This window comes from Zalophus californianus, chromosome 8 (assembly GCF_009762305.2).
Source record: "Zalophus californianus isolate mZalCal1 chromosome 8, mZalCal1.pri.v2, whole genome shotgun sequence".
NCBI lineage: Eukaryota > Metazoa > Chordata > Mammalia > Carnivora > Otariidae > Zalophus > Zalophus californianus.
Window position 1 is genome coordinate 37,303,438 of NC_045602.1, and position 20,472 is coordinate 37,323,909.

The 20,472-nt window shown below is 35.6% G+C and overlaps 1 protein-coding gene across 8 annotated transcripts in view; it reads right to left on the reverse strand.

The window, feature by feature from the left end:
• The window catches only part of ANAPC1 (anaphase promoting complex subunit 1), a 91,624-nt gene that overhangs the window by 33,553 nt on the left and 37,599 nt on the right, over nt 1–20,472 (reverse strand). For all 8 annotated transcript variants that reach the window (XM_027621562.2, XM_027621563.2, XM_027621564.1 and 5 more), the window contains 9 exons: nt 19,701–19,779; nt 19,258–19,294; nt 19,094–19,164; nt 16,589–16,767; nt 13,713–13,927; nt 11,056–11,174; nt 6,199–6,470; nt 3,881–4,115; nt 1,493–1,584 (listed from right to left, as the gene is read on the reverse strand). In XM_027621562.2, coding sequence (XP_027477363.1) covers nt 1,493–1,584; nt 3,881–4,115; nt 6,199–6,470; nt 11,056–11,174; nt 13,713–13,927; nt 16,589–16,767; nt 19,094–19,164; nt 19,258–19,294; nt 19,701–19,779 — 1,299 coding nt within the window. The remainder of the gene's footprint in view (nt 1–1,492; nt 1,585–3,880; nt 4,116–6,198; nt 6,471–11,055; nt 11,175–13,712; nt 13,928–16,588; nt 16,768–19,093; nt 19,165–19,257; nt 19,295–19,700; nt 19,780–20,472) is intronic.

A 20,472-nucleotide genomic window follows, 5' to 3' on the forward strand; every position in this document is an offset into this window, starting at 1 on the left:
TATTCAAACAAGCTCTTAATTATTCACATTAAGAATTACAATACTTAGGGACACCTGGGTGGCTCAGTAGATTGAGCATCCAACTCTTGATTTCGGCTCAGGTCATGATCTCAGGGTTGAGATCAAGCCCCACATTGGGTTCATGCTCAGCAGGGAGTCTGTTGGAGATTCTCTCTCTCTCTCTACCTCTGTCCCTCCCCCTGAGCACACTAGCGCACATGCTCTCTCCCTCTAAAATAAGAAATAAATCTTTGAAAAAAAAAAGAATTACAATACTTATATGTTCAAGTTAATACTTTCATTTCACAAAATAAAGGCTTCAAAATACAGTTAATTACTAATGATAAAAGAAAATATTAGGTATATAAATGAAACTTGAACTACAAACATCTGAGTCCTTTCATTATTGTATCTATGAACTATTTCAGCAACAATAAGTATAATATAAACTTATTGAACACTTACTGTTTCAGGTACTATTCTGTGTGTTTAACATGGATTAATTTACGTAATATGACAATTCTACCAAATAGCTACTATTTTACAGATAAGGAAAGTGAGGCACACACAAAGCCCAAGGTTACAAAGCTAGTAATTGGCCCGGTTGGATATAAACAAGGATATAAAACAATCTATGGAGTTGCTTAGCCACTAGACAATACTGTAGTTAAAGGACATGACTCACTGGTCAAAACGAAATCAATGTCCCAATTCCCGGTATGCTGCTTTTCCATTGTAATCCATGGAGTTGCTTAGCCACTAGACAATACTGTAGTTAAAGGACGTGTCTCACTGGTCAGAACCAAATCAATGTCCCAATTCCCAGTATGATGCTTGTCCATTGTACCATCTGCTTCTTTAGTTCATGTGTCAAATGTGAAGAATCAAAAATCTAACACAGTGAACTTTCTTTTTATAATTTAGTTTCAGTATAACACTGTATTGGTGGTTCTTAAGGAACCCACATTCCAGGTAACTCAGTCATTGATCAAATGTTTCTGATAATTCTACACTATGTCTCATAGATGTGATTAAAGATGGAACAAAGTGATACTGTATTCTGTTACAAAGCAAATACTACTGTGACAACATTCTGAGATCCCAGTGAATACCAAGATGCCAAAAAAAGGTCACGGTTTATCTCTAGCAACTACTATAGACACTTAAAGCTCCCCATCATACACAATTTTCTTTTTTCTGTCTGAGGGGGCTATCACTTCATCTTATGTCTTTAATTCTTCAAGATATTTCATTCCCTGAATATTTACATCTAAGCCAGGGGGATAAAAACTTTTAAACCCCACTCTTCACTACAAATTCTCTCCATTTCCAAATCTAGCACTTTCTGAAAAATATCCAGAAAGAAAAAAAAGCTGAGAATCAGGTTAAGTCACAGTAAGGCAGAGCGCTATTCAGAGTTAAGTGTCAAGATCATTTGTCTCAACATGCAGATGTCATAACTGAAGCATCTGAAGGCACAGAGAATGCTTACCCCCAAGCAAACCATGCCCAGAGCCAAGCCGGCAGCTAAAGAGTAAGACTCCCTGTCAGTGCAGTATTCCATTTCAGGACCAGGGGGTCGTCCTATAAAATAGAAAATAACACAGTTCAAGCTGGCCTCCTGGCCTCCTAAAATTCCATCATAAATTTTAGAATTAGCTTTCTAGTAAGTTGCATAAGAACCATGGAGTCAATACAACCCCGCTCAGAAAGATACATTATCACAAATGGTATGCACAACTGTTGGTTTACTACAAAGCAAAGCCCAAAATGGTTCCTTTAATGTACCAATTTGAAAGGAGTGACTTTTAGACACAATGAAACCTCCGGTTTTATTAAGGAAAAAAAACAAAATTATTTGACCACTTCAAGTATACACACGAGAAAAACTGAAAATAGGAGATAATGATTTAATATAATATTTCTAAAAGTTGTCTCAATGAAAGGAAAAGTCAACTGATACACCAGGGAGTCTGTGAGATCTCACAGAAGTATATATCTTTACATGTAAGATATTTCTTGATTGTCTTAAAATATAAAAATCTGTTTTATTTTTAAATATTTTAGGTGTTTTGTATAAAAAGGATGTGTTCACGTGTTCCCCATTCTTAAAGTAAAATTGATATTCTAGGGAAAAAAATTATCAAGAAATAGAAAAATTTTTTAAAGAAGGGCACTCAAAAATGTTTTAATTTTTAATCTCTTACATTTTGTTTTTGTTTTGCTATTTCCAATCCACTGTTCAAATACTAATAATGGACAGGAAGGACTCTAAAATTTTAAGCTAAATATTATGTTTTCAGACACTTAACTCATACTTTTAAACAGCACCCCCTGATTCTAATTCTACCTCTAGGGCAGCAAATATACATAAAGACCCCTCTGTCCAAAACAAATTTCACACTCCTGGGATTTTACACACAGGAAAAGATTTTTAAAAAAATATTATACAAAAGTAACCAATATTACACAAAAGTAGTATTTATATATAATAGCAAAAAATTAGAAACAAACTAAAAAAGTCCTGAAAATGAGAAAACAGGCAATTTACAGAATACCATTTTGATGAGATACGACACAATATGAAATTAATTTTAAAAAACATTTATGACAATGACATATGGAAAGGGCAATATAAAAACATTATGTACATTCTATGATGATATGAAAGAGCATATGCATGTGAATCTAGATGAAATCCGCTACATACAACATGAAAGAGGTGTGCTATAAATCACCTTGCAGATGAACAAGCTTTAAAAGCCACTCTTGAGTATCTTCTGAATAAATGTTTCTCAGACCAACTTATGCTATTACGTATTTCGACAACAGAAAAATTTCAGTTTTGTGAATAATTTATTTCATCATTGTAGTAGATTAAATTGTTGGTGTCAATTTTTCACTGCCCTACAGTGCTCGTATATATACATCCATACCCTTGACAGAGCCTTATGGTGGACTTGAACATGTGACTCGCTTTGACCAGGGATCTTAACTGGCACAACGTAAGCAAAAGCCTGAAATGTGCTTCCATTATTTGGTTCTCTCTCTTGACCTTCTGTTACCACCATAAAACAAGCACATCCTCTAGCCTGGGCCTCAGAATAAATCATCTGGAACAAGAGCCAGAGCAGCATATCTGCAGACCTATGGCCTAAAGCGGAGGCGCTGGGCCAATTTTGTGGTTGTTAGATAGCATTATTGTGGCAATAGCTAACTAACAGAGCCATTCCAGAGAAAAACATACATTCAACAATATATCCTGAAATAGGATAAAACAAGACATGGAATTATGTATCTAAATTAGTGAACATATTAATAATGTCAATAGCATTTCCATTTGTCTGGAAAAGATAACAAAACATAAGACACATTTCCAAAAGGTTTAGACTCAATTAAAAACAGAGAAAATGCATTTCATTACCAACATACCCACCAGCACGTAAAGGAGGAAAAGCAAGAGTCAATCACTTCCATTCTCTTGAAAGTAATAACTGTCTAACAGAATGAACACTGTTTCTAGAGATCAAAGTAATCAACTTTGCATTTCAAGTGCATATCACTGCGAGATACTGCCTAGTAAAGACAAAGCGGATAAACAGCACTCTCACTTGTGATTAAAACCACAGGTTACTGCATTAAATAGGATCTCTGGAGCTCAACAATGGGCTGGCCAAATAAACATGCAGATTAATAAGCTGCACAGTAATATCAGTCTTAGAAAATATTACTTATACTATTTTTTTTAATTAGCATCAGAACATTCTAACAAAAGCTACTATTTTTCCTTAATTTTTGTGATTTTACTATTGTTTTTACTTTGGTTCCTGTGGAGAGGGCAATGTATGCTTATGAAGACATAGCACTATTAATGCCATACCTATTTCAGCCAACAGGACCTCCGCAGTATGCCTGTGAGCTGTCCCTTGATATACGAGGCCAATGCCAACCACTGCAGCCACTTGGACATTGTGAGGAACATCAAGCTCTGTGGACGTTGGGGGTAAGAGGGCAGGAATGTGAATGCTAAGAAGCCGAGTAATTGACATATCCATGGTGCCTAGTTTAGCAGCAGAAACACCAAGGAGCAGCCCAATGCTTGTCATTTCATGACCCTAAGGTAGAAAGTAAAATGAAATGTAAGTCACTATCTGTGCAGTCTTTAATAAAGTACTGCCTGCCAGTACTTTCAGTAAGTACTTTTATTGACAGGCACAGTGAGAAGCACCAAGAATACAACAGCAAACTAAAGAGACAACAGTCCTTACTCTCACGATGCAAGTGCTCTAATAGGGTAAAAAGTGTTGAAGTAAAAATATACAAATATATTATTGAAAAGCAGCATATTGAAAAAGCACAAAGTAATATGAAGTATTATTGTTTAAGACCCTGATTTCAATTAGGAGGAGCTGAAGAATTATTAGGAATCTCTAGAGAAGTAAAACTTACAACAGGACCTGAAGGATTAATACAAATTAACCAGGAAAGTGGAAGAAAGGAGAGGCACTCAGCTTTAGAAAGTAAGAGAAAATGAGGTCAAGTGAGAGAACAACATGTAAATGGTTCTGATGTGATCCAGAAATAACCCCTCACAGTAATGGTCAAGTGACCACAGAGTGCCAAGACAGTTCAATGTCTTTTCAGAAAATGGTGCTGTGATACCTACAGACCACACGCAAAAGAATAAAGCTGGACAGCTTCCTTACATCATTCACAGAAATTAACTCTAAGTGGACCACAGAACTAAATGTAAGAGCTAAAACTATAAAACTGGAAGAAAACATAGGTGTAAATGGGTTAGGACCATGGGCTAGGCAATGAGATATGACACCAAAGCACAGCAATTAAAGAAAAAAATAGATGAACCGGACTTCATTAAAATTAAAAACTCTTGTGCTTCAAAGATACCATCAGAAAGTGAAAGACAACACAAAGAATGGGAGAAATTTTTGCAAATCATTTATCTGTTAATGGACTTAGTATCCAGAATACACAAAGAATACAATTTAGTAAGATAACCCAATTTTAAAATAAACATAGGATAGACATTTCTCCAAAGAAGACTTACAAATGGCCTATGAGCACATGAAAGATGCTCAACATCATTAGCCATCAGGGAAATGCAAACCAAAACAATGAGATATTACTTCACACCTACTAGGATGCCTATAATTAAATAGACAGACAAATGTTGGCAAAAATGTGGAGAAACTAGAATCCTTATTTATTCCTGGTGGGACTGTAAAAAGGTTACAGCCACTCTGGAAACAGTTTGGTAGTTCCTCAGAAATTTAAACAAAGAGTTACCATATGACCCAGCAATTCTACTCCTAGGAATATACCCAAGAGAAATGAGAACATACATCCACACAAAAACATGTACATGTTGACAGCAGCACTATTCAGAACAGTTAAAAAGTAGAAATAACCCAACTATCCACCAAATGATGAATGGGTAAACACAGTCTATCCACACAATGGAATATCTATTCAGCAATAAAAAAGCATGAAGTGCTAATACATGATACAACATGAACAAACCGTGAAAACATTGTTAGAGAAAGAAGCCAGCCATAAAAGACCACCTACTGTAGGATTCCATTTATATGAAAGAACCAGAATCAGCAAATCCAGAGACAGAAAGTATATCCATGGTAGCCAGGGCCTGGAGGGTGACTGCTACCGCTATGAGGGTCCTTTACAGACTGATGAAAATGTTCCAAAAGTAATAGCAGGAATGGATGCACAACTTTTTGAACATACTAAAAACCACTGCACTGTATACTTTAAGTAAGTGAATTTTTATGGCATATAAGTGGAAGAGTTTATACCAAGAGAAAGAGTTTGGTTTGCCAAACTCTGTGAAGTGAAAGAACTTGGTTTGCCAAGGAACTAAAATGGCCAGTCCCTATGGTTGGAGTGTGGAAAACAAGGGGATGAGTGGTACAAAGTAAGGTTGGACAAGTGAGTGGGATCACATAGGCTCCCAGAATGTATATCAAGAGCAATGAAAGATCTTTAAACAGTTTTGACCAGGGAAGTGATATATGCTAATTTACACTTTAGAAAGATGACTCTGCCTGCTACGGGAAGAATGGATTAAGAGGTACAAGAATGAAGAAGGAAGAGCAAGGAGAAGAATTAGGAGCTACTGCAGTGGCCTGGATGAGGCACACTACAAGGACCTGGGAATCTCACCTTGGTCAAGTAGTCATGGATATTGAGAGTAGCCAGCTTGGTAAGGTGCCCATTCAGACCCAGGGCCATGAGAAAGCCAGCATATTCATTGGCTAACTCGGCATGCTTGGGCTTATTGTAAACAATCCAAGCTGAGTCAATCTGGGAGGCAGGAGCTATCTTCAGGCCAGCAGCCACACCATTGTGGAAGCTGGCCCAGCTTGTCATGTTGGGAGGCACATCGATATTTCCACTGTTAAGGTCTACCGTTGTGTTCCGAGGAGGGGCCCGTCCTATTCAGGCAAACAAATTTAAAATTGAGAGAATGATTCATAAATCTAAAATTGCTCAACTTAGATTTTTGCTAACAGTGATTATCTTTTCTACATTCAAAACCCTTAACCTCGTAATATCTGGAATGACATTAGGTTATTATGAGTACTTTAACTTGTGCATCAAATTTGATGCAAGGTGAAAAAACCGTATTTAAAATAGTTCATTATCTGAAGCTGGACCACTTTCTTACACCATATACAAAAGTAAATTCCAAATGGGTTAAACACTTCCATGTGAGAAGTGAAACCAAAAACCTCCTAGAAGAGAACATAGGCAGTAGTTTCTTTGACAGAGGCCAAAGCAACATTCTTCTAGATACGTCTCCTAAAGCAAGGGAAACAAAAGCAAAAACTGTTGGGACTACATCAAAATAAAATGCTTTTTTGCACAACAAAGGAAACTATCAACAAAACAAAAAGGAAACCTATTGAATGGGAGAAGATATTTGAAAATCATATATCTGATAAGGGGTTAATATCCAAAATATGTAAAGAACTTATATGACTCAACATCAAAAAGAAAAAATCTAATGAAAAATGGGCACAGGACCTGAAGAGACATTTTTCTAAAGAAGACATACAGATGGCTAACAGATATGAGAGGATGCTCAACATCACTCATCATCAGGGAAATGCAAATCAAAATCACAATGAAATATCACTTTACACCTGTCAGAATGGCTAGAATCAAAAAGACAAAAATTAACTAATGTTAGTGAGGATGTGGAAAAAAAGGAACCCTCATGCACTGTTGGTGAGAATGTAAACTGGTACAGCCACTGTAGAAAACAGTATTTTGAGGTTCCTCAAAAATTTAAAAACAGGAATACCATTTGATCCAATAATTCCACTACTGGGTATTTACCCCCCCAAAACAAAAGCATTAATTTGAAAAGATACATTCACTCTACGCTTATTGTAGCATTATTTATAATAGCCAAAATATGAAAGCAGCCCAAACATCCATCAACAGATAAATGAATAAAGATGTAGTGTGTGTGTACACACACACACACACACACACACACACACACACACACACACACCCACAGGAATATTACTCAGCCATTAAAAATGACGAGATCTTGCCATTTGCAACATGGACAAACCTAGAGGGTATTATGCTAAGTGAAATAACTTAGATGGAGAAAGAAAAATACCATATGATTTCACTTATATGTGGAATCTAAAAAACAAAAGAAATGAGTAAACAAAGAGCAGAATCAAGCCTATAAATACAAAGAATAAACCGATGATCACCAGAGAGAAGAGTAGGGCAATAGGCAAAATGAGTAAAGGGGAGTAGGAGATATAGGCTTCCAGTTATGGGACAAAGAAGTCGTGGAAATAAAAGATAAAGCATTGGGAATATAGTCAATGGTATTCTAAAAACATTGCATGGGAAAAGATGGTAGCTAACATACAGAGTGGCGAGCATAACATACAGAGTTACTGAATCACTATGCTGTATACCTGAAACTAATCTACCACTGTATGTCAATTATACTCAAGTAAAATTTTTTAATAAAAAAATTTTTAAGAATAAAATAATTCATTATCTTTTTTGCTAAAATACATGGGGCTATGATAACGGATACCAATTTAACTTTATACAGATCTGATTAGGATAGCCACTACTTCAAAATCTGTCAAACAGAAGTAAGCTGATTAAAAAATAAAATGAATACTAACATCACAGTTAAGCTATATGAATAATACATTTCAACCTGTGATTGATGACACTGATGTTAATTTCAAATATGCCAGCCTATATTTTTCTCTGAACATTAAATACATTGCAAAAAGAGACAAGGACCTTTATAAATTTTCTCTCTTACTATATATGTTTATCTCTCTATATAAGTATCCACTTATATGCCATTGTTAAAAATGCCAAATTGCATTCAGGTAGTACTATAAAAAGGATCATTTTATAGACCTGAGTTACCCAGTGAACCATAAAGAGTATCTGCTAAATTAAATTTCATGGTCAACTTATGTTAAGAGTACTGTAAATTAGGGCGCCTGAGTGGCTCAGTTGGTTAAGCGACTGCCTTCAGCTCAGGTCATGATCCTGGAGTCCTGGGATCGAGTCCCACATCGGGCTCCCTGCTCGGCAGGGAGTCTGCTTCTTCCTCTGACCCTCTTCCCTCTCGTGCTCTCTATCTCTCATTCTCTCTCTCTCAAATAAATAAATAAAATCTTAAAAAAAAAAAAGTACTGTAAATTAAATGTTCATGATGCTATGCTCTCTTTGAATTCCTTTCCTTGAGTCTTTGGTTCTCTTTTGGATCTCCACTGTGTACATGCAAATACTGAATTCTTTTTATATCTTTAATGTTCTGTATTAATTAGGTCAGGTCATGGATGAATATTTAAAATAACTATTCTAAATATTGCATAAAATTATATAGTTCACTACAAGTTTGAAAATATGGTTTTAAAGGAGTTCTGAAGTTAAATGTAAAATAAATTTCAGATAGATGCACAATGTCTTAATTGGAGTGTGTATACACAAACATACACACAAAGTAAAATATATTTGTTTTTACCATTTGCTCTATGTACCTAAGAGCTAACTCAAATAATGGTGTATGACAATGCCACACTGGGTGACAAGTTCATGAGGTATACTTTTACCTTCTCAAAAGGCAGAGAGATTAATAATGAAAAAAAAATGAACTCTAAAACAATTCATCATATGCATAAGACAGAGTATTTACACACAAGAGAAAATGACAGGCAAAGGATAAAGCAAATTTTCTTCAATAAGAATAACAACATACAAATGTACTGATACCAGTGTGAGTTAAAGAGCTATTTTAAGAAAGTATCAGTGTGAATTAAGGAGGTATTTTAAGAAAGTATCTTTTCCTAAATTAATTATTAAAATAAGATAATTGGGGGGGGAGCTTACCAGTATTGCTAAAATAATAAAAGTTTGGACTAATGTCAGAAACACATTCTGGATATGCAAATTTAACTAAATGTATTCAAAAAACAAAAGGATGACTCATGTATTTATTTTTTTAACACCCACCCAAGCATCACTGCCCAGATTTAATACATTTTAACATTTCCCAGTTTTACATGAGATTCTTTTCTTTTTAACTCAAATTCTTTATATGAAAACTTTAAACAGCTGAAAGACTAACAGAATGAACACCTATATACCCACTCTCCATGAAGATTCAGTAATTATTCAGATTTTGCCATACTGCTCCAACTCTAAGAGACAGAACAATTCAAATATTGAAGGTAACTCTGCTTGTTATGTCTCTAAATAAGATTAGGGCTCCAGAACAGGTATCATATTGGAGATGAAAATATGTTCATTCAGCTGATCTCATTTTTCCATATGTTACTAAACGTATAAGCTCTCCACATATTTGAATATGACCCTGGATTTTTTTAAATTATGCAACTTAAAACACTGCAGAATTATATTGGTATATATTATTATACTATGCATTACTGTGTGTATGATAAATACATTTCGTACAAGTCTCATAAAACCACACATACTATACTTCAGGAATTCTCAATGATAATTTCAACTGTACACAACTGTCACCTTTAGAACATATTCTTACCAGCATTAGGTGAATATGCACTATAAAACCCATTGTAATCAATAATATTAGGAAATGAACACACTTATATCTTGCAGAAGTAAAAATTCACACAACCAACCAGAAAGGTAATTTGACAATACATTACATCAAAGCCTTAAAATCTTGCTGTCCTGGGAGTTCTACTTCTAAAGCAATTAACATAAATAAATGACTATACCCTGACAGCATGTTCATAATAGTAAAAAAATTATAATTTCCAACAAAATCAGGTTGTTGACATAAACTATATTCCATCAACAAAATACTCCGGAACAAATAAAAATGAAGTTGTTGACTAAAAATATCTGCATTCAATACCTACCTACATAATATATTCACATAATACAATTGTATACCTATGTATGCTAGATATGAAAGGATGCTCACTCTATAGTACATTTGAAAACAATTTCTAAAACAGTTAAATTTTCTGATAATTAAAAATATATAAAATTATAAACTAGAAAAATAAAATTGGGAACCGTATATACCAAAATGTTAACATTCTAACACATTTTTTCTTTTTGCTTAGTATATTTTTGTGTTTTTGTACAAGGATCATATATTCATAATAAGATATAACAAGACACATTAAGATACAATGTTTTTACATATTATACTTTAAGATTATTTAAAGTTCAGTAATCTCACCATCATCAATAATACCTTCCTAAACTTCCCCAAGTGCCTTTTTATATCATGAAACAGTCTCATTAAAAGCAAAATTTAGTAATGGGCTGCATGCTACTTCCCACAAGGTTTAGTTTGATTTGCCATTTGAGCTCTGACAACCACTAGAGTGGTTGATATTTGAAATCAGTGGGGATAGAAAGAGCATTTCTTTGGTTTTAACTAAAATAATTCAGTAACTCCACTAAAAACACACTTAAATCATTTTCCTTTCTCACTGAGCCCAGAATTTAACATACCAGTCAAATTCAATTTGGGAATAGGCAGTGGTTCCGTTGGAACAGGATGGTATGAAAATAAGGTAAACATTCCGCGTCCTACTGGAAGGGCCATAGTTCGCTGACACAACTGGAGCAATCTATAATTAAAATCAAAACCAACATGTGAAAAATTTTGAAGCAAAAAAAAAAACTGGAATATAATCTGTAGTTAAGCATTCCAAAAGAACTGCTGTGTAAGAGGAAATCACATCAGAGTAAATCCATACAAAGATGTGGATGAATCATCCAAACACGGTTATTCTCATTTTAATATTCTTGTTCCCCTTAGAAACTCTAAGGGAGAGATACCATTTCTTTTGTTTCATATTTGCTTTGAGTGAAAACCAGCTGGTCTATAAACCAAGCCAACTCTCCCTCAGCAACCAAAAAAAGAAACCCAAAATGCCATTCTGATGCTAACCTGCTCAAAGGTATGTTTTGGGTTTCCTCATTTTGTTATTTTCAGTCTGGCTGCCTTCAGTACATCTGGGATCCTCCTCCCACCCTTTCTGCCAACATAGCCTCAGAAGCGCCACCTCTGCAGGCGCCTGGGCGGCTCAGTCAGGTAAGCATCTGTTTTCAGCTCAGGTCATGATCCTGGGGTCCTGGGATCGAGTCCTGCACTGGGCTCCAGTCCTGCACTGGGCTCCCTGCTCCGCGGGGAGTCTGCTTCTCCCTCTACCCCTCCCCCCTACTCGTGGTCTCTCTCATGCCAATAAATAAATAAGATCTTAAAAAAAAAAAAGGGCCACTTCTGTAGCCTGTACACAGAAAGGAAGGCAAGTTCCTATATGAGAGGTCAGTGGATTTCAGTGTCTCTAGGGAAAAAAGAATTAGATGGCTAAGACTTACAGGATTTATATAGCACAGTAAGTTATATTCAGAGTTAAAATGGCTTCAATGCGCTGTATTTTGAAACTAATACACCACACTTAACTTGTTTCTATGTTAAATCACATTCCAGGGGCACCTGGGTGGCTCAGTTGGTTAAGCGACTGCCTTCGGCTCAGGTCATGACCTCAGGGTCCTGGGATCGAGCCCCACATTGGGCTCCCTACTCGGCGGGAAGCCTGCTTCTCCCTCTCCCACTCCCCCTGCTTGTGTTCCCTCTCTTGCTGTGTCTCTGTCAAATAAATAAATAAAATCTTTAATAAATAAATAAATAAATAAATAAATAAATCGCATTCCATGTAGCCCCTTAAAGCAAAATCAAACAGGAATTGTGGAAGTAGGGGTATTTATAACCAGGAAACGCTTAACAAAAGTTCTACCTCTTGTTAAGATATCCGTGTTGTTAAGATACAGAAATACCCCATCAGAGGCTAACGTTTTCTCTGCAGACAAAGCTATTCATAAACATGTTCTCTCCCTAACTGTACATACATACAGCTGCTTTTCTAGTTTTTTTTTGGTAAGAAAAATCTGCTGTCCCAAGATTCTTTAGGAACAGTGCCCCATGTTAATTTAGAATCCAAAAAACTCAAGGCCATATCCCATAGAACTTTTTAGCAGAAACCTTAAACCCACAAAACTGATTTAATAATGAAAACAAAATACTGTAATCCCTTCTACCTGAGATATCACTGATTATAAAGGTAAAAAAAAAAACAAAACTAGCTTCATGTATCACTGAACTCAGTTAATAATCATGGCTAACTGCACTGAGCTTTACTACGTACTGGGCAGTGTTCTAAGACTATATAGATATAACTCATTCTATACACAGAGCAACCCTGTGAGGTATGAATGGTACAATTATGCCTATTCTTATAGTTGAGACAACTGAGGCAGCAAGAAGTTAAGTAATTCATCCAAAGACACCCAGCACATCCAGAGCCCACACTAACCACTACATTTCCATACAACTTCTCTGTCCCTCAGACTCCTCAGTTACAGGTGACTAATACCTAGGTATACATGGGAGAGGAAACAGTGAGATGCAGATTAAGACTAACTCAGATCTTCAGCACCCTGCAGCTAGGTATGGGTGATCCTTCCCCGTAAAGCAGGACCACTGTAAGCAATGTGAGGAGAACCAGAAAATAATGGTGGAAAAATGACAGGTGACAGAGACATGGCAGGTAATAGGACAGGAGAGAATTTTCAAATATAAGTTGAATTGTCCCAAGGCAACAACTCTGGAATGTCACAGGATGGTTACTACTGAGTATTACAATTATCAAGGAATATAATATATGTTAGAGATTGGCAGTAGAGAAGATTAGAGTATTGCCTATCATATCAGAAAAAAAAAATACTGGTATAAGTTTAAGCTACACTAAAAACATATATACATACACACACACACACATATACACAAACGTATTTTTTTCCTCATCAAGATACAGAAGAATGAGTTCAGAGTTTTGCTTTGTTTGTAAATTCTTACGGTAACTAAGCAAAATGGTCTTCGGGTCACCTTTTCTAAATAACAGCTGTATTTCAAGAGGAGGAGGATCACTTTATGTCATCAGACACTCTTGTGTTATCAAATGCCAAAATATTCTGAAAAAATGTATGGTTTCCTGAGGATGGATAAAAACTTAAAACACATGGTACTTTTAACTTTGAAGTATCTTTTTAGGGTTTTTAGTGTTAAAAAACACTGACAACAGATAACAACATGCCTCCTTTACCTGTTTTCTTTTTCCTCAATGAACTCATGGTCACTGAGTTCTGGGTACTGTACTACATTGACACGGACGGGATGTGCACTTTGAAGAAGCCTTCGCACGTCCTGCACTCTTAAATCTTCACTCCATATTAACGACATAACCTCCTGATTCATGTCATTCATGCCATCATCTTCCTCCTCTGTTTCTGTTCCTGAAGGAACATCTGATGAGAGCACCTGAGTAACAGACTTGGTTGTAATAATAATTTAAAAACAAAACACCATGCACTTACTAAACACAAGGATATACAGGATGATGTGCCGTGACTCTATCGTACAGAGAAAATATGTATTCCAAAGCAAGGCTGGTTTGGGTTCCCAGTGTATACTGGGATTCTAATGTAGAAATCTTTTTTAAAAGTACAAATTATATTACTCACTTGGGAAAATTCTCTATTGAGCCAAGGGAAAAAAATTAAATTTAGGAAATAGGAAGCTGATCCATTGAACTTTCTAAATAACTTATAAAAATCTAACTATATCCTAAGTATCTTAAAAAGGAAACAAATTACTGCAAGTGGAATATGAAACCCACTCACTATAACTAAAGAACCCACAAAACATAAATATTATCTTTGATTAATATAAGCAGAAGAAAACAACCTGGGATGATATAAACCAAGGGCTGGAGGAAGCTGAACAAAATTTTCTTACTTTAGTACTTTAAATGGATCATTATTGATTTTCACTTTCTTTAAAAAGGATGTCTTAAATAAAAATTCCTTAATCAGAAAGTAGCTACAGCAAAACAAATGAAGAGGGTTAATCCCCTGATTATCATTCTGTCCTCAGAAGCTCAGCATGTATTTTCATATGAGCCCTCCCCATCCAAAAAATTCAATCACACTGCAACCTAGATGTGAATAGCATAAAATCTTCTCATTTTCTCTCAAGAACTTTATACTCCTTTAACAAAAGATTAATTCCTAGTTAAAATGCTAAAGTTTTGCGACATTTAACAGGGAAGCAACATTAGCCTAAAAACATAGCAGATGTGACTAACTAATCCCTCTTACTTAGTTCATAAATATTCATTACGGTTCCTAAGGAATATCTAACATTAAAAGAAACTATTCTCCTGGGTGAGTTAGCTATAAAGTATAGATCCAAATAGCTCATAAACTGAATTTCGATGAGTCATAAAAGGTAGCCTCAAATAATATAAAATGTAACCTCAAATAACTGATCAAACTGAATTTAGATAGAATTACTTAAAATAACATCTTAAATAGATCAAAGATTATCAATACCATTTGTTTTTAGGGCTAATGATGTTAAACTGCTCTCACTCATAGTAACAAATGAGGTCTAAATGCTAAAACTTATCTTGGTAAAGGAAAGGATAATCATATTATTAGCAAAAAAAAAAAACAACAAAAGGTTTTCTGTTTAAAGTAGGACAAACACTAATTCAACTAAAAGCTATTATATGAGTGTAGATTAAAAGAGAGATATGCTGGGCCAACCCTGCTGGAGAGGGGATCCCACGGAAACTGCTTCTCTCATAGATCCAGTAGGCAACTCCAATGTTAGGAATAAAATTCTGATACAGACTCTGAAGCTCTGAAGAAGCATTAATAGCCTAAGATGTAATTGGATTATAAATAGTTACAGTATTTTGATTAATATGTGTTGGTTCAAAAGATGAGGCAAATTTGTGCTGTTCTCTTGGGGATATAAACAAAGTACAAACAGGGTGCCTGGGTGGCTCAGTTGGTTGGGCATCCAACTCTTAATTTCAGCTCAGGTCATGATCTCAGGGTCGTGAGACTGAGCCCTGTGTCGGGCTTCATGCTAGGTGGAGCCTGCTTAGGATTCTCTCTCCCCCTGCCCCCTCCTACTCGCTCTAAAAAAAAAAACCCAAAGTAAAAGAGTCACCAAGAGTGGGAAAACCATCCCTGAATCCTCTATGATCCTCAGGGTAATGCAGTGCTACCATTTATATTTTTTTAAGTTAAATAGAGTTCTAGAAAAAGTAGTTGAAATTCCACTTTTAAGTTTTTAAAAGAGGCTGATTTTAAAAGGGAGATAATTGGAGGGTGCCTGGGTGGCTCAGTTGGTTAAGCAACTGCCTTCAGCTCAGGTCATGATCCTGGAGTCCCAGGATCGAGTCCCGCATCGGGTTCCTCTGACCCTCCCCCCTCTCATGTGCTCTCTCTCATTCTCTCTCTCTCAAATAAATAAATAAAATCTTTTAAAAAAAAAGGGAGATAATTGGAGAGTAACGATGTATTTCATTTTTTATTTGTAGGCTTCTCAGAACCCATTCTTCATAAAAGCAGAGGAAGACTGACAAAGGATAGAATTTCAGGAGGAATAATCTAAGACATCTTCTAAACAACTTTAGTGTCCCCCATCCCAGCTCCCAAAAAACCCTTTCCTGGAGCTTCAGTTTTATGTGATTAAACAGATATATTTACACCTGTTTAGAAGGTTAAATTCAAGAAATTCAACATATTAAAAAAGTATGAAAGAGAAAAGTTACATATTCAAAGTGAGGATACATGTGCTCCCCCTTTTTCTACCTAACAGTCACAAAGCAGTTAATTACCAATATGGTACAAGCAGAGAGTCATGGTAGTGAATCTACTAACTCAGCACTTTTCCTGACTTAAAGGAAAGAAAGGTCTAGGCAAGACAGAGCCTTCATAAAATCTCCTGTTCCCATGTTCAATTCATAAATAAGAAGATCTGCCCAATTATAAACCCCCTATGGCATAGAGTATAAAACAAACTGATAGGTACACTTATAAAAAGACTTAAGAAAAAAATGAAGAATATTACTACTCTGATTTTGAAACTAAATCTGAACTTGGAACTTTCTATGTTGATACTCACAGATTTCCCTTTGGGTAAGTTTCCTTCGCAGGCCTGCTTGGAAAGATCCTGACGTCCGATCAGGAGACAGACAGCTTCTGGCCAGTCTGAAGCAGGCTGCTCACGACAGTGGTAAATTGCATCTCTGATGGGAAGAGCAATTCCAAAGGGAAGAGTTTCCAAGTCTCTTAAAGTGAAACCTTGTGATTAAAGTAAAGGAGAAAATTTTTCATTTAGACCTGCCACTGTCCCAATTATCCTCTGACTCAAGTTAATCAACATCTATCCTGACAAAAGAGAAATCGATTTTTTTCATCTTACTACCAGACTAGTATCTTGACATCTAGGATTAGTATAAAAGGTCCTTTAGTAATATATGGTGATTAACATAACAATAAAAAAATTTTAAAAAAAGGTCCTTTAAAGAATTAAAATCAGGGCACCTGGGTGCCTCAGTCAGTTAAGCGTCTGCCTTCAGCTCAGGTCATGATTCCAGGGCCCTGGGATTGAGCCCTGCAGCAGGCTCCCTGCTCAGTGAGGAGTCTACTTCTCCCTCTCCCTCCCCCCACCCCGCTTGTGCTCTCTCACTCACTCTCTCTGTCAAATAAATAAATAAAATCTTTTAAAAATAATAATAAAAGAACTAAAAACCTTAAGGAAAAGAGAAACAACCCAATAGGAAAGACAGGAAAGACAAAAAGACATTTCCCAAAGAGGAAACAAATAGGCCATAAACATATGAAAAGTGATCAGGAAAGTTCAAATTAAAATTACTAAAATTATAATTTCACTCACTTGATAGACAAATATTAAAGTAAATCAACAGTATTTCCCACCCACAGCTGGTGGTGGTACAATCGCTTTGGAAAACACATGGCAGGTACAGACAGGTCCACCTCTATGGTCCACTAATGGCCATACAGAAACTTGTACACAAGTGCACCAGGACACAACTATTAAAATATTCAGTAGCAACACTATTCACTATGACAAAAAGAGGGAAGGGAGGAAACAGCCCAAATGCTATCATCAATAGAATGGATAAATAAATGGTGCTATAGTCAAACAATGGAGTATGTAGCAGTGAAAATGAATGACCTACTACTACACAAGTCAACATGGATGAAGTGAGTGGAAAAAAATAATTTATATCTATATCCATTTACATGAAGTTCATAAAGATGGTAAAACTACAAAGAAAATGAGATAATACAAAATTTAGGTAAGGCCGTGATTACAGGTAGTAAAAAGGTGTGTGAGAGAGGAAGATTATCACATGGAGCAGAGATGTAGGGCCTTCTAATATACTAGTAATGTTCTATTTCTAATGGTAGGTGACCAGTACACAATGTTCACCTTACTATTATTCTCTACACATTTTATACATTCTTTTATATTTTACCACACTTCATATTTAAAATTTTTCAAATCCTCAGGTAAAATTTATTTTTCTTAAAATGATTTTCTAAATTTTTTTTATTATGTTATGTTAATCACCATACATTACATCATTAGTTTTTGATGTAGTGTTCCATGATTCATTGTTTGTGCATAACACCCAGTGTTCCATGCAGAACATGCCCTCTTTAATACCCATCACCAGGCTAGATTTTATACTATTATATATTATTTATTAATATTTAAAGTTGATTATTAAAAGGTTTCCTTATGAGAATAACACTTTTATTAAATATTATAATATGTAATATATAAATAGAACTAACTCATCTAATATTTTTCGGCATAGGTATCCTATCTGTAATTCCATAGGACAATTATTGTAATTTTTAAGGGAGCATACAAAAAAACAGCAAAAAGCGAAATCATTTAAAATACTCTTTAAGAATTCAGACATCCTGTAATATTCATTACACCATTACTTTATAACATACTATTCTATAACACTGCCATTTTTTTCTACCTTCATGTCCGTAATTTAAATTTTTTAGTTCTTCATTTTAAATGCAAAAAAATGTCTTTAGTATTTTACTCCGTTTAAAGCCTAAGAGCACTGGCTTTGGGAAAAGGGAATAGGGAACTTCTCTCCTCCTTTTCCCTCCTCCCAACTGTATCCTCATCTTGGAGCCTAAATCACTAGCCTATATTCTTCAAAAGCATACCCTGAAATGTCTGTATAATTACTTTTAGATTTTGCCAGAAATACTCCCTTCTGATATGTGAGTATTACAATGTCTTCAAGTCTGAACGTGTAATGACTACAGAGCCACAGCTCTGACTGGCCTAGAAGGGCAAATAAACATTTCTTACCCACTGAGAGATAAAAAGCTGGTACAGCAGGATTATGATACGGAAGTTGTGACAAGGTCAAGGAAAGGAAGTGTGGCCTGATATGCCACAATCTTGGTCTTGCAGGACCCTTTCACAGAGTGAGAGACCCTGTCCTGCCACCCAGTTCTAGCTCCCTGGGAGGAAACAGGGTCTACTGAGGAAGGAGGTACCTGGGGAAAGCAGGCGGTTCTCACCAGCATCTCAAAGACATGTAAAAAGTAACAAGGACTACCTTACCTACATTAGTCATCCAGACAACTAATTGTTCAGCTAGACTAGAAACTGATGTAGAATGCTTGAAACTAAACCTGTAAGGGGAATGAAACATGAAGTTATTCAACAGTAAAACACAATAGTGCTTTATATTTTTAATATACAAGCACAATCTGAATAAAAGTCACCTGTTTTCTTCTTGTTCTGCTTGTGACTTCTGGGGGGCTAAAAGGCAACAAAATGAAATTTTATTTTGATAGTTATCCTCATAAAGAAAACATGTAACACATAGAAGACATTTGGAAATAAAAATTCACTAACAAATAACTCCTAAAAAATAACAAAATAAGCAGTCCTTTGGTGACTGGAAAGTGTAATAATTTTCCTGAGGCTAAAATAGTCCTTTTTATGTACACTGAAAACACAAAAAAATTGTTAAATTTGAAGTACTCCTGGCCTCTGAAAATCAGCTGTGGACTGCAGGCTAGACCAGTACAAGAGGTCACCTCTAAAATGAGGCAAAACATGGCCTCTAAAGCACTTAGGAAATTTTTCATTTTTTAATTTCAACTCTGATATCAACATTTATAAAATAATTCATTTTGGGAAGCCTAACATTACACTGACTTACCTATAATTATTCTGGATAAATACTGTGAGGAGTCCTCAGAAACAGAGCTCTCATTACCAAGTATATAGAGTGCAATACTCTGCATAAGGAGAAAATTAACATTATTTTTTAAACAAACAAGGTATAATTACAGGAATTATAGGAAAATTCATCCATTTTAGTTGTACAGCTCTGAGTATTGACAAACATTATACAGTAATATAACCACTACTACAGTCATGATATAGAAAACTCCCATCACACCAAAAATCTCCCTTATACCCTCTATAGTCAATCCACTCCTCCTACACCCAGCACCGGAAACAACTCACCTGTTTTCTTTCCCTATAGTTTTGCCTATTTTATAATGTCGCATAAATGGAATCTTAGTATATGTAATCTTCTATGTCCTATTTCTTTAACTTAGCATGCCTCTGAGATTCACTCACATTACTGCATGCATCCGTGGTTTGTTTCTTTTTATTGTTGAGTAGTATTCCATTATGCAGATTTACCAAACTTCCTCTATTCATAAACTAATGGACACCTGGACTGTTTCTGTTAGGTGAACCCACACCCTTCTCCACTTTGGCCTTCAAAGTTCTCATTTGAATATTTGCTACTTGCTACTACCACCAAGAGCTGCACCTGCAAGTAGCTTTTTTTTTTTCCCTGAAAGCACAATTCTATTAAAATTTTACTACAATGCTGGAGAATCTTAAAAATCCTATATTCTAAGGGCGCCGTGGTGGCTCAGTTGTTAAGCATCTGCCTTCGGCTCAGGTCACGGTCC